Source organism: Mytilus trossulus, chromosome 11, assembly GCF_036588685.1.
Source record: "Mytilus trossulus isolate FHL-02 chromosome 11, PNRI_Mtr1.1.1.hap1, whole genome shotgun sequence".
NCBI classification, from domain to species: Eukaryota; Metazoa; Mollusca; class Bivalvia; order Mytilida; family Mytilidae; genus Mytilus; species Mytilus trossulus.
Window position 1 is genome coordinate 1398926 of NC_086383.1, and position 13948 is coordinate 1412873.

Here is a 13948-nt window from a genome sequence, read left to right on the forward strand (position 1 = left end):
ACTAAAACCTTTTATGTAGCTTATCTATAAGGTTTTATTTTTTTATCAACATCACTACGGGAAAACCCTTTTTGCAACTTCTTTACAAGGTTTAAAATTTTGTTTATCAATAACACAAGAAAAAGATGTAGCTTATTTACAGGATTTTGTATTTTTCGTCAAAATCAAAAGAGAGAAAACCTTTTTTTGCAGCTTGTTTACAAGGTTTGATATTTTTTTTTTATCAACATCACAAGCGGGAAAACGCTTATTTGCATCTTCCTAACAAGGTTTTGTACGTTTCATCACCATCCCAAGGAAGCGAAACCTGTCAATGCAGATTTTCTACAATATCTTATATTTTCACTAACATCACAAGCGAGCAAATTGGATTCAGCAAGTGTATTAGTGTAATGATTCTTTACAAGGTTTTATATTTGTCTTCTACATCATAAGGGGGTAAGTTTGTTTCAGCAAGTGTATTAGTGTAATGATTCTTTACAAGGTTTTATATTTGTCTTCTACATCATAAGGGGGTAAGTTTGTTTCAGCAAGCGGCGTATCTTTGTAATGATTCTTTACAAGGTTTTATATTTGTTTTCTACATCATAAGGGGGTAAGTTTGTTTCAGCAAGTGTATTAGTGTAATGATTCTTTACAAGGTTTTATATTTGTTTTCTACATCATAAGGGGGGAAGTTTGTTTCAGCAAGCGGCGTATCTTTGTAATGATTCTTTACAAGGTTTTATATTTGTCTTCTATATCATAAGGGGGTAAGTTTGTTTCAACAAGCGTATTAGTGGAATGACGAGTTCTATGAGTTAGCTTCCAATACGCAGGCAGCCAACGAATCTCTGTTGACGTCACAAATACAACAAGGAAAATCATGCCGTAAGTACTTTCTAAAAACATAATAATATGAAAAATAAAAATTTGATCTGTGACCTTGCTGAAATATCCAACACATTGTTTTAAAAGCATGACAGCAGTCATGATGGCATAAAAAATCACCATTCTTCTATTTGTGGATGTGTTCGTTTGTAAAATAGGATTCCACCTCGTACGTATCCATACCAATACAAGAAGACTTACATTGATACAAGAAATGGCCACGACTGGTACCCTATATAACCATTTGACCATATTTGGATCATACATAAAGCAAGCATGACCCCCATAACCGGAAATAAATATTTCCGTTAGATTTACCGTTTTTAATCTGTCGATTTTACCGTTTGTAAATTGCTGATGTTTGCTTAACGAAATGTTTATGACGACACAAACGATTGCTATCACCTTGACAAAAACAGCATACCAAATAACACTCTGCCTTTTAAAATAGACACCTGTGTTTGGTCTAAAAAGCCAAAATACCCGAAACATATGACCGATGCAGACGTGTATCCACAAAGCTACATTAAGTAAACTGAAGTGTTTGAACATGCCAGAGACTGAACACCAAAGATGGCTTTCAAGAAAGTGTAAAGTATGAAAAAACCAGAAAAAATACGCTAACATCATGTTACCTGCCAGGAACATATTATTCAAACCTGATATGTTCCGTAATTGTTTGAAACAGGAATAGACCAGCAGGACAATGAATAAAGAAATCATTGAAAGGACCATGAAGGACTGGTAAAGGGTGTCAATATTAAAAAAGACTTCTACAATTACCATAAACACTCCATACGAACTAGGTTTCAGTTTAGGACAGATTTTGTTTTCCTCTTTTTTCCACTCTGGCGTTGATTGGTTAATATATTGATACATTGAAACATTTAGCAAGCTTACTGAATCATTGACCAAACTAACATTTCTATAAAGCACAGAAGTGATATTATTATTATTACATGCATACGATAATGTAATCAACCTTTTTATATAAGAACTACATACTGCAAGCACTGCTTGTGCTTTAACAGATATCTTGGGACGCCTTGTAATATTTTCTCCTGAAACATCTGGGCATATATGAATAAAATTCTTCAGCGTTCCAGTTGTGAACACATCGAATGCTGTTTCTCGTGACTTACTTTTTTCATCTATATCTTCTGTTTGAATTTCACCCATAATCCTCTCGATGATAAATTCATCGTCAAACACTGTACATTCCCCGCCAAACACCTGTAAAAACAATATTCTGAATGACAAATAATTTCTTTAGCGAATTTATACTTTACACGTTATATAAAAAAAGTAGTAGAAGAACAGATAATTATTAAATATTAGTAAATCAATCTGTAATTACTGCTAGACAACAATTGTACTAACAATCGGGAGTATTTATATCTGTGAACTCAGTGATTTTTGTCGACAAATTTCTACTGGTCCGCCTAACCACCAGCTGATAAAATGTACTGGTCCGCCTAACCACCAGCTAATAAAATGTACTGGTCCGCCTAACCACCAGCTGATAAAATGTACTGGTCCGCCGGACCACCAGCTGATAAAATGTACTGGTCCGCCGGACCACCAGCTGATAAAATGTACTGGTCCGCCGGACCACCAGCTGATAAAATGTACTGGTCCGCCGGACCACCAGCTGATAATATGTACTGGTCCGCCGGACCACCAGCTGATAAAATGTACTGGTCCGACGCAAATTATACTGGTCTCGGACCACCGGACAAGCGTTTATTTCGACCCCTGTCTGTAGTGTAAGATAAGAAGGTTTATTTTTATTCAACAATCATGGTGCCTAAAATTTTAGCTTCGGTTTTAACAGTATATCCATTATATAGTCATTTTTATAAACTTAATATTTGCAAAGGTATGAATTATTCTTAATGCTAAGGATTTTCTTATCCTAGACAGTTAACCTTGAACGTGTTTGGCATAACGTTTTGGAATCAATGCTTTCATCTTTGTTTGGCTTTTTGTGCTATTTTGACCTGAGCGTCACTTATTAGCCTTATGTAGACGAAACACGCGTCTGGCGTATCAAACTATAAGGCTTAGCCTGGTATCTTTAATAACTATTAGATTATCGTAATGTTCTATTGTTATATTTATTCGTGTGTTTCTCTGATCTGCATGTTCTTCCATCTGTTTGTTTTGTAGTCCTGTCATGTAACGTTGTCATTGTAATGTTATATTTAACTTTGACATGAAGGTGGGAGGTTTTGCTAGCTACAAAACTTAATTTAACCCCTCCTTTTGTTTCTAAAAAAGATGTATTGTACCAAGCCAGAAAAATTGCAACTGTTATCGTACAGTTTGTTTATGTGTGTCTTGCATTGTCGTTTTTTTCACTTCAGTGTTTCTGTTGTTTTGTTGTCGAAATGTACTATATTCCTGTCATGTAATGGTGTCATTTTAGTGTTACATATATATATATAACATTGCCATAAAAGAAGAAGATTTGGCTAGCCAAAAAACAGGGTTTTACTCACTATTTTTTCTTAAAATGTCCTGTACCAAGTCAGGAGAATGGTCATAGTCATATTATAGTTCGTTTCAGTGATTTTGTTGTGTCGTTGCTCTCCTTATATTTGATGTGTTTCTCTCAGGTTTAGTTTGTATCCCGGATTTATTTTGTCATAATCGATTTTTGAATTTCGAACAGCGGTATACTATTGTTGCCTTTATTAAACAAAGTAATATTTAAACGATCTCATTGAAAAAAATGTTCAGTCGTTTTGATTTACAGTAGTCTTTTGGAAGCCACTTTACCCTGGAGGAAATACGTTTTTATAATCAATTAATAGACCAATACCTACCAAAGACAACTCGTGTTCATTGTTTCTGATGGTGCAGTACACATAATAGTGAAACTATTGGAATTTTTGCGACGGTAAAATCTTCGTTTTACGAAGGCCAAGCTTAAAATACAATACAGTTAATAGTATCTCCTAAATTGAACGCTTAGACTTTGGACAGGCACATACAGAATATGGCGGGGTAAACAATAAACATACCTGATATAATGGTGTAACAGTAAAACATATATAACACACAATTAAAATCAGTTGTACAGGGCACAATTAAGTTACAATTGATGCAAGCCATACTTTATTGTATGAGTAGGCATTATATTCGTGATTAGTTTTCCCCGAGCGATAGTAAGTGCTAAAGGAATACGAAAATAATGCCTACCTTTGTTAAAACTACAATAAAGTATAGATTTTCTTTCGATTCTGATAAGGACAATTATGGTAATTTCTATGTCCGATGTGTATAAATGTAGTGCGTTTGTGTAGGCTCTTCCATTAAACTCTTATTTTTTTTTCAGCCAGCATGAACGGTTGTCGTATCTAGTTCAAATATGTCAAGTTTGAATTGCAACACATTACAGTTGTAATAGATGAATTAGTATCAACATGGGCATCATTTAAGAGTTATAAAGAGTTTCACTACTAAACAGGCACCAGACATTTTGAAAAAACAACATTATTCTGCAGTAGTCAATGTACGCATGTGCAAACAATTTTTTATGGGATTAATAGCATGGCCTTAAACACATAGCAAAAGAAGCACGTTATATTAGAATTAGTTATCAAAGATACCAGGCTTATGATTTGATAAGCCAGACGCGCGTTCGTCTACATAAGACTAATCAGTTATACTCAAATCAAAATAGTTCGATAGCCAAATAACTATAAAGTTCAGGAACATCGATGACCAAAATTTCCAAAATGTTGTTCAATCCTCACTATCAGTTTGATTGAAACACAGAAAACCGACACAACTTGTATTTCTTTTCGTTTTTAGATTAACTACTATTTCTGTTGCGCAATACTGAGTAATTCGGTTTTTGGACTTTATATACTGTTTTACCCACCCTTTACATTTTATCGAGATTTCACACACCAAAACTCGTTTGACAACTTTATTACATTTAAATTGTAAATTATGCTTTGTATAAATTTTCATTTTTTGTATTTTCTTTTTGTAGATATTAGCATGAACAGTTGAGTTGACGCATGATGTATGGACTTTAAATATTTAATTGCACAGTATACAAGAATTTCGAAAAATGTTATATTAAAACTGTTTGGTGTGTTCTCCTGCCAATTAAGTCTTTGTTGTTTCTTTATATAGAATAAGAAATAGTTTATGTTCGGCCGAGCAAAGCGAGGAAGAACATAATAACAAATAAAAGAGTTCCTTGAGTTAGAAAGAAAAATTTGTTAATATGAAAATAGTAATATTAGAATATTAGTAGAAAAAGACAGTAGCAATATAAGTAGTGATACTAGTAGCAGTATAAGTAGTGATACTATTAACAGTATAAGTAGTGATACTAGTAGCAGTATAAGTAGTGATACTAGTAGCAGTATAATTAGTGATACTAGTAGCAGTATAAGTAGTGATACTAGTAGCAGCATAAGTAGTGATACTAGTAACAGTATAAGTAGTGCTACTAGTAACAGTATAAGTAGTGATACTAGTAGCAGTATAAGAAGTGATACTAGTAGTAGTTGTTGTTGTTGTAGTTGCTTTGATATTAGTAGCGGTAGAAGTAATATGAGTAAATATAACAGTAGTAATTTAAATAACTGCATTAGGAGAATAAAATGTTGTAATTGTGGTCGACTTAGTACCAAATAAAAAAGAAAAACTTACTTTATTGCGTATAACAGCCATTTTTGTACGACTAAACATGTTATGTTCTGACTTTGTCTTGAAACATTCCTTAGCAAAGTTGGAATACATTGCATTAAAAGACGACTGCAGTTTGGTTTCCTCTTTTCGTTTACAAATATCTTGTTCCTTTTTGGGGTTTTGATGCATCTTGCAAATCAACTTCCAATTTTCAGAACCCTTTTCTCCTTGGATATATACAAACTGTGTTGTATTTGCCCTTTTTGTGGTTTGGACCGTACCATTTTTGATATTGCCGTTTACACAGAGCTGAAATGACGTCCATACTGTCAAGACAATACAAGTCTTGAACGCCATTAACATAGCCATTTTGTCTGCAATATATATATTCATATTTTAGTACTAAGGATTCATCAATATTCGTTGGATGCCAATTTTCGTGGATTTCGTGGTAACAGGTGTGCCAGAAAATTTAAATGTTCAACGATTGGCAAATTTTCTAATGTGCTTAGACAGACTTTTGCAAAACCACGAACTAAAAAATCCACGAAAATACAGGCATTCCCCAATACGCGAAAATTGGTACCCACGACATTTTTGGAATTTAAGGTCCTCTAAGCTTATCAACTTTGTACTTGTTTGGCTCATAACTATTTTGATCTGAGCGTCAGTGATGAGTTTTATGTAGACTGGCGTATTAAATTATAATCTTATAAGTGACAACGAATAATATGTATTTAGCTTCATTAAAATCAACTATAAATATCTAAATAAAATTAATAAATAATATTATTATAAACAGTTAAAAAACTGCAAAATTATTTTGTAGATTATGTTTCACTGACTCTGCAAGTGTTTCTGTGCCTTATGTGTTGAATATATTGTTTTGTATCTTTTATGTATTTAAAATATTGATTCGAAAAGGTAATGTATCCATTACGTCATCACATACAACTCAATCGGCCTCCCATGAAAATAATGTATCATCACGATGTAATTCAATTTCGCTAAAAGTTGTATAAATAGTTATCATAAGGTACCAGGATAATAAGTTAGTACGCGAGACTATATATTTTTTTACAGCTTAATAATCACATACATGTTTGTTTAATTGAATTGACCTAATAGAAATTTCGTGTCGTGTCCTTAGCCAATCAAATGTTTGTAAACAAAATATAATATACAAGATCAATATATTACAGATAATACTCCTACATCTGAATTACACACAGAAACACATCTATATATATACTGTAACATACCTGTGCAATTAAAATGTCACATGCATTACACCATTGACAGCATCTGCATGTAACAAAAATACTTTCTGTAGCTTAACTTCAACATACTTCTCGTATCTTATACATCACGTTCTGTTCAGAGTATAGAATACCTTTTTTTAGTAAACTATATTATGTATATGATATATGCATTTTATACGGTTAGAAATTTGTATTACTATTAGTGTCAAACTTGAAGAATTCAATCTAAAACTATAATTATGCTGATTAAACAAGCGTTAAAAAGTGTACTTTTACGAACTACTATCTGGTGCTACACAATATACAATCAACTTATCGTCTACATCGCGGGAAAATAAGAATCACATGGAAATACCGGTATAATAAGTAAACCTTAATTGTACCTTATGCAAATCTAAATAATGAAAAAGACATTAGAATATCAAGAAAATCTAGCCCCTATACACAGTGAGAGGAAAAAAACCAACCTCAGAAGTACATATACACTCAATAAATCTATTCATATCAAATATAAATAATTTAAAGAGTCACCTGTCATCATTTGTAATTAATACTTATCTTGAACAGTTGATCCTTAAACATTTGGTTAACTTGTTAATATCTTTTACCAGTAATATAGCTATTTGTGTGGAAGTTTTTGAATACTGAAATTTATTCAAAGTTATTAAAATAAATGTTTAGATGAATATGCTTGTACATTGTCTTACCTTTCGATGAGTTAAGATTTAAATGTGTTTGTACGAACTACAGAATAAGTCTATTTTTGTCATACTGCTAGCTACGAGGTAGCTTGTCATTCTGTATCTAATTATCAATAAAACAAAATGACATTTAATGAATGTCTATTATATCAATTATATAAATGAACAATCATATGTTATTTCCTATTATGACATTTCACTTTAATATCAAGGTTTGTGTATGATATAGCTACACCCATAAAAGCGTTTGCTGAATTAAAAGTTTCGAAATTGCATCCTCCGATATATTCGGATCTAAAAGTTGTACCCCCTAGATACACGTTGTATCTACAAAATAATCGTCAAAATACAAAACAACTATTAAAATACGAAGTTGCAGATCATGTAGAACCATAATTCATTATAAATTCAAGTTTTTAATAAATTAAATGTTTACCATAAAAAATTAATGATATATCTTCTTTACTGTTACCATGGTAAATAATTTTTCTCATAACTTATATCCAAAATTATGGCAAAGTAAAAACGGTAAAAATTTAAAACGGAGGAAATTGGAAAATGGACCGTCTGTGTTGCTATGCACGCATCATTCAAGTTGAAGAGCATTGAGGACCAAAATTTCTAAAAGTTTTTCCAAATACAGATAAGGTAATCTAAAGCCTTTGTATTTCAAAAAAATTTTGTAAACAGTAAATTTATAGATATAACCATATCAATGATAATTCATGTCAACACAAAAAGACAGTGAAAACATGACACGAGTGAGTGGTAACATAGATATATTGTTTCGGTCTATCAATTTGTGATCGTTTCCTTAGGATCCCATTTTGTATAGAAAAAACTCCTTCTAAAATCCCTCCTAGATTGAATTGAATCTTTCATAGAACCGTCATCATGAAAACTATTGTCTGAAAATCATACCATAGTGCTCCTCGATCCTTTTTTAATAAATATCTAAATTAACTTTATAAATCCCTTAGTATATTATTGAGGTGTCTTGTATTACTACTTGCCAGAAATTTAATTGATTAAATATTTGTTATCAAAATTGAAAAAAATAGGGTTTTTCTATATCTGAGATAAGAAGATATTATGCAGTAAAAAGATATTATCGCTATTTTGTGCATTTTTCCTTTGATCTTTATTGTGATAATTTTCATATCATGCTTCTCGCTTGATATGGAAAAATTATTGCTAGAAACTAAGGAGGCCACGTGGTGTTGCTAACGAAATTGACATTGACATTGACAACGTCGTCATATGTAAAATATCGATAAACAGTTGAGATAATCAACGATAATCTATAAATACAGGTTGTAACAGCCATACAGATAATGTAAGACGTTGTCTACTGTATTGAGAGTCAAAAGCTTCTGTTAAAGAGAAACAGCCATACAGATGATGTAAGACGTTGTCTACTGTATTAAGAGTCAAAAGCTTTTGTCAAAGAGGAAAAGCCTGTTAAATATTTTTTTTAGTATGTATATCACAAAATTTATCGTGATCCTTAACAAATTGTGTATATGCTTTATATTGCATGAGCTTTCATTTTGCTGTTTGCATTTTCAGCAATTAACAAGAGTGCGAATGCTGATACGGTCCTTATTCTTATCATGATCCATTTCATGTAAGTCTTTAAGGTAAATTGGTACATTAGTATTACATAAACTAGTTAATGATATATGCCTATGAGTAATAAATTTTCTGACGTTAGATACTCAAATCAATGAATACGTTCATAGATAGCAGATGTTGTCGTGTTCTGTTAAATTGTTCCTTTTAAAATTGTTATACGATGATTACTGATGTACCCGTATTTAGACTATTTTATTTATTGTGTCTGTTTATTGAACACATCAATGTAAATATATCGGAATTTGATGAGACTGTTATTAAAGTGAGAAGGTAAACGCTATAGAACCATATTTAATCCACCATTTACTACATTTGAAAATACCTGTACCAAGTCAGGAATATGACAGTTCTTGTCCATTCTTTTTAGCTACGTTTTGTTATTTGATTTTGCCATATTTTATGGACTTTCTGAATTGATTTTTCTCTAAGTTCAATATTTTTATGATTTTACTTTTTAAATGTATAAGGACTAATTCTACCAGATCAACATGTACATCTTCATACCAGTACATACTGTAAGCAATGTTGAGCTTTGTTTATAACATCCAAGAAATAGACAAAACCATAAAACCATTCACTATTGAAAATAATTTAATTTTGGATGTAACGCGTCTTCTGATTGGCTGACGTTATTTTGTTATCAGCCCATAGACATAATTTAGTCATGTGACCGTGACGTCATCAACATTTTTTCATTATTTTCTACGGTTTAAAATGGAAGTTAGAATTAAATTATAAGAAATGACTGTAATATTTTTCTGTCTATTCGAAATAACATAAAAAATGTGGTGCACACTGTTAAATAACTCGCTACGCGCGTTATTCAGTGTGCACCGATTTTTTTATATCATTTTTTTCTAGACAGAAACAATATTACAGTTATTCTTTAAATGATAATAAGGTCACTGTCATATTAAACATACGTACAGACTTGTTCACCTGGGAATCAGTCAATGCACTAAATACAATCGACATATTGCTTGTAGTATTCAAGAACAGAATTAAAGATATGAATATTCGGGTTTGAACTTTTGTTTTGCCTGCAGAAAACTTATTTCAAACACATCCTCACTTTAACGGAAATGTTGTTTACCGTGCCCGGATATTTAGAAACTATCCTGGTAAATTTATCGATCCTTTCAAAAAACTTATTCTAAAATGTTACCAATTGAACACTTATTAGAATTGAATATAGTTGTTGTTGGTATTAATATTAATTTTGTTATCAGTAAGTTAAAAGCAAATTAAATATTATTGTTATATACACAAACACATTCATGGATCTTCATTCTGTCGATACCTGTATATTGCCATTCAACAAGGTCATGTGTTTCTCTGACTGGTTATTACGTCCTCACACTGGATGTGTACTGATTGATAATTCTAAGATGCATAATTATTTTATATTGAGCGTCACATATTTGAAGTACCACTTTGTATCTGAGATACGGACCTTATGACGTAATTAGTTAACGCCGCCAGATTGTTAATCGTATTTCCCTTAAGTCGATACACAATCAGAAATCCGCTGGGTATATTCAACTTGCGAACGCATCTGCAATCAGTTATATCTATTCAATACTGTTTGGTGTACACTGAAATCGAATTATCATATATCTGTTTATTAAGAACAGTAACCAAGAGTTCCAAATGGTGAATCCAAATCATCCCTTCGTAAATTTTACGGACGCCATTACGAGTTGGTTGACCGTTATGGAATAACCGTTTCACAAATGATATCGGATATGTTCCTTACGTAGTAACTTCAATCCCCTTCCTTTTCATGAATGTGACCTACCGAGTAAGACTATTTATCGGATTTTTTATCACATAAGCAACACGACGGGTGCCAAATGTGGAGCAGGATCTGCTTAATCTTCCGGAGCACCCGAGATCACCCCTATGTTTTGGTGGGGTTCGTGTTGCCTCATCTTTAGTTTTCTATGTTGTGATATGTGTACTGTTGTTTGTCTATTTTCCTTTTCATTTTTAGCCATAGCGTTATGAGTTTATTTTCGATATATGAGTTTGACTGTCCCTTTAATATCTTTTGTCCCTCTTTTACAACGAACTACAAACTCATCATAGTATTTCCGGTACAATCATGATGATTAATGACCGTTTAACGCCCAGAGACAAAACTACATGCAGAATGATATGCATATAAAACCTGCTATGCACTAGACTGACACGCTGCATAGAAACAGTTCACAAGAAAACATGTAATCCTACCAAGATACATTATTCTGAGTCCGAGTTCACCATATTTTGCACGAAGTTTTCACCTAATTGCCGCATGTTTTTATAGAGAAGCATGATATGGTAACTTCCAATTCTCTTTTGACTGTCCAGGATTTAAACTCGTGAAAACATATACTCCGAATGAGCACATATTTAAGACGACATCGACAATGGTGATTTAGATTTTTAAAGACTGATATTTGAATTTATAATTTTATGATTTAAATATTTGATTGTTATTTGAAACTATATGTTGATTTCCTGTCAATGTTTTAATCTGGTTTATTTGAAATGAAATAAATTTGTGTAATTTATAAAGTGTGACATTCCCGGCTTAGAGTTTATAGCCCCTGAACCGAAGGCAAAGGGGATATAAGTCCTAAACCTGGAATGGCGATACTATATAGTCTGTCTGAGACATAAATTACACATATATAACGGATTAACCCTGATTTAATGTTATTTTCCGGTGCAGGTATTTATTGAAAATTCACAATGTATATTCATTATATGTTTAATTTTTTATTTAATATTTTGAGTTATTCATTTAAATGCACCTTTTTTATCTTGACAATTGTTTGTCCGTTAAAAAAATAGTTTCAATAAAGTTTTGAGATACTATATTTAATGTTTGTATGTGTGTGGCTTTGTTTTTTACAATACATATACTGAAAAATCCAACCTGATATGTTTTCAAAAATCCTACTTCCGGTTAAATCTAATATGGCGGATATTGTACTAAAATAAGCTTATTTGTAAGGTAGGGTAATTGAAATATGTTAAAACGTATTGCTACTATCATTACATTGTGCAGGAACCTTTCCTTGGTGCTTCTCATGGATACAATGTGTAAGAAATACTGCTTTAAAACCCTTTCTTTCGGTAATATCCAAAATGCTGGACATAGAACGATCAATTCTGATTTATATATTCAACTGGTCATTAAATTTTTGGCTTTGAGTTATTCTCAAAACCCTTATTCTATTCTGTTAAATACAGAATAAACACTTCTGGTAAACAAATTAAATATGGCAGAAATTTCAAAGATGAGTCCTCAATCCATATCTCCAATGTAGAGCTTTGGATAGATTGATTTAAACAAAATAAAATCACTAAAGTACTAAAAAAAAATTCAAACTACTACTAATAGGCCAAAAATACATGTTTTTTCACGATCACCACCACAAGCACACAAAGCAGTCTACGGAAGACCCGATTTTCCACATAAACAACGACCGCATCATCCTTTCTTACATCCAAATGTACAAGCGTCTGACAAAATGATGAGGCTTCAGAAAGAGTTTTTGTTTGAAGAAATCCTCTTTGTCACTTCGTCATCCATTATAGCCTGGACTGGGTAGAAGAATCAATTCTAAGCTCGTCCCCCTAAACACATGTCTTAGTATAGTGCACGTTTCACATGCTAGAAAAGAATAGACCAAGGTGAGGAAATAGCCCTAATAAGCCTTCCCTTTTGTGCAAATAGTTATGTTCTTGCATCGTTAACAATGTTAACCCAATCTGTCAAGTTTGTGCTATCTTACAGTAAAACCCCGGTGATTTATGTTGATCAATCATCATTTTTTATGTTAAAGTCACATCTTCAAATGCCATTATGTCTCCAATGAAGTCTTTTTTTCTTGTCTAGCAAAGAGAGAACTGTATCACAACCGGTAAATGCATGGATCACAATAAGTGTGTGTGATCAATCATTGCTTATTGCATTTGAAAGGTCAAAGTTTTTTGCCCTCCAAAAACACAATCCAAAGTTCGTCTTCCCTTTTTTCACGGAAAATGGACACAGTAATGGCAGCGTCATCAGTAAAAACTGTTCGAATCTTGCCTCGTTTAAGTTTGTGTTTCACTGCATCAGATACATGATTATAGTGTCAGCCTCTCAATGTGAACATGCTAAACTTGTAATACATCACGGGGTAAATTCGATAGAATATCCTGAGTATTTGTTGCTACAACAACCATACGCATCCGAGAAATCATCCACTTGTGTTACAGTTTTATGGTATTTAAGTGAGGTTAGGACAATATAACCAATCAGCATTTTCGTTAGGCAACAAATACATTTGTATTCACAATCGGAGCTGATATTCAACATTTACAAAGACTGGTATTGTTTCTTACATCCATAATGTACAAACTCCTGATAAGATGAAGAGGCCTAACTAAAAGTTGACCAAAAGGTTTCCATGGATCATATTTGTTCCTTAGCCATTCATAAGTGTCTGGACTAGTTAGCATAGGAACCTATTCCAAGCTTGTTACTCATTCATACTCACCATATATATTCTTTACATGCTGCAAAAGACTTGACCGAGTCGTAATAGCCTCAATAAGTCTTCGCTCTTCAAAAAACGCATGTTTTCTTGCTTTGTACTCATTCTAAATGCTAAAGTCACATCTTCAAATACCATCCATGTCAACAACGTAGTTCCCTTTCCAGCAAACGTGTAATCTCGCGATGCCAAGTGCATATGACATGTCATGTATAGATTTATTTCTAAAGTTTTTCCAATTTACAATTAAAACCAAAGTTTGTCTGCTCCTATGTCATGGAATAGCGAAACAGTT

General features: G+C 32.5%; 1 protein-coding gene across 1 annotated transcript; it reads right to left on the reverse strand.

Moving 5' to 3' along the window:
* Nucleotides 1–244: 244 nt before the first annotated feature.
* Nucleotides 245–6898, reverse strand: LOC134691657 (uncharacterized). Its single transcript, XM_063552219.1, has 3 exons — nucleotides 6786–6898; nucleotides 5545–5897; nucleotides 245–2103 (listed from the first exon to the last, which is right to left on the reverse strand). The coding sequence occupies exons 2-3, from the start codon at nucleotides 5890–5892 to the stop codon at nucleotides 715–717; spliced, it is 1737 nt and encodes a 578-aa protein (XP_063408289.1). The 5' UTR covers nucleotides 5893–5897; nucleotides 6786–6898; the 3' UTR covers nucleotides 245–714.
* Between the last annotated feature and the right edge of the window lie 7050 nt (nucleotides 6899–13948).

Coding starts and splice junctions, on each gene's coding strand:
- LOC134691657 (XM_063552219.1), bottom strand. CDS start 5,892: ATGGCTATGTTAATGGCGTTCAAGACTTGTATTGTCTTGACAGTATGG. Junction 2,104..5,544: donor TGGCTGTTATACGCAATAAA/GTAAGTTTTTCT, acceptor TTGTTTTTACAG/GTGTTTGGCGGGGAATGTAC.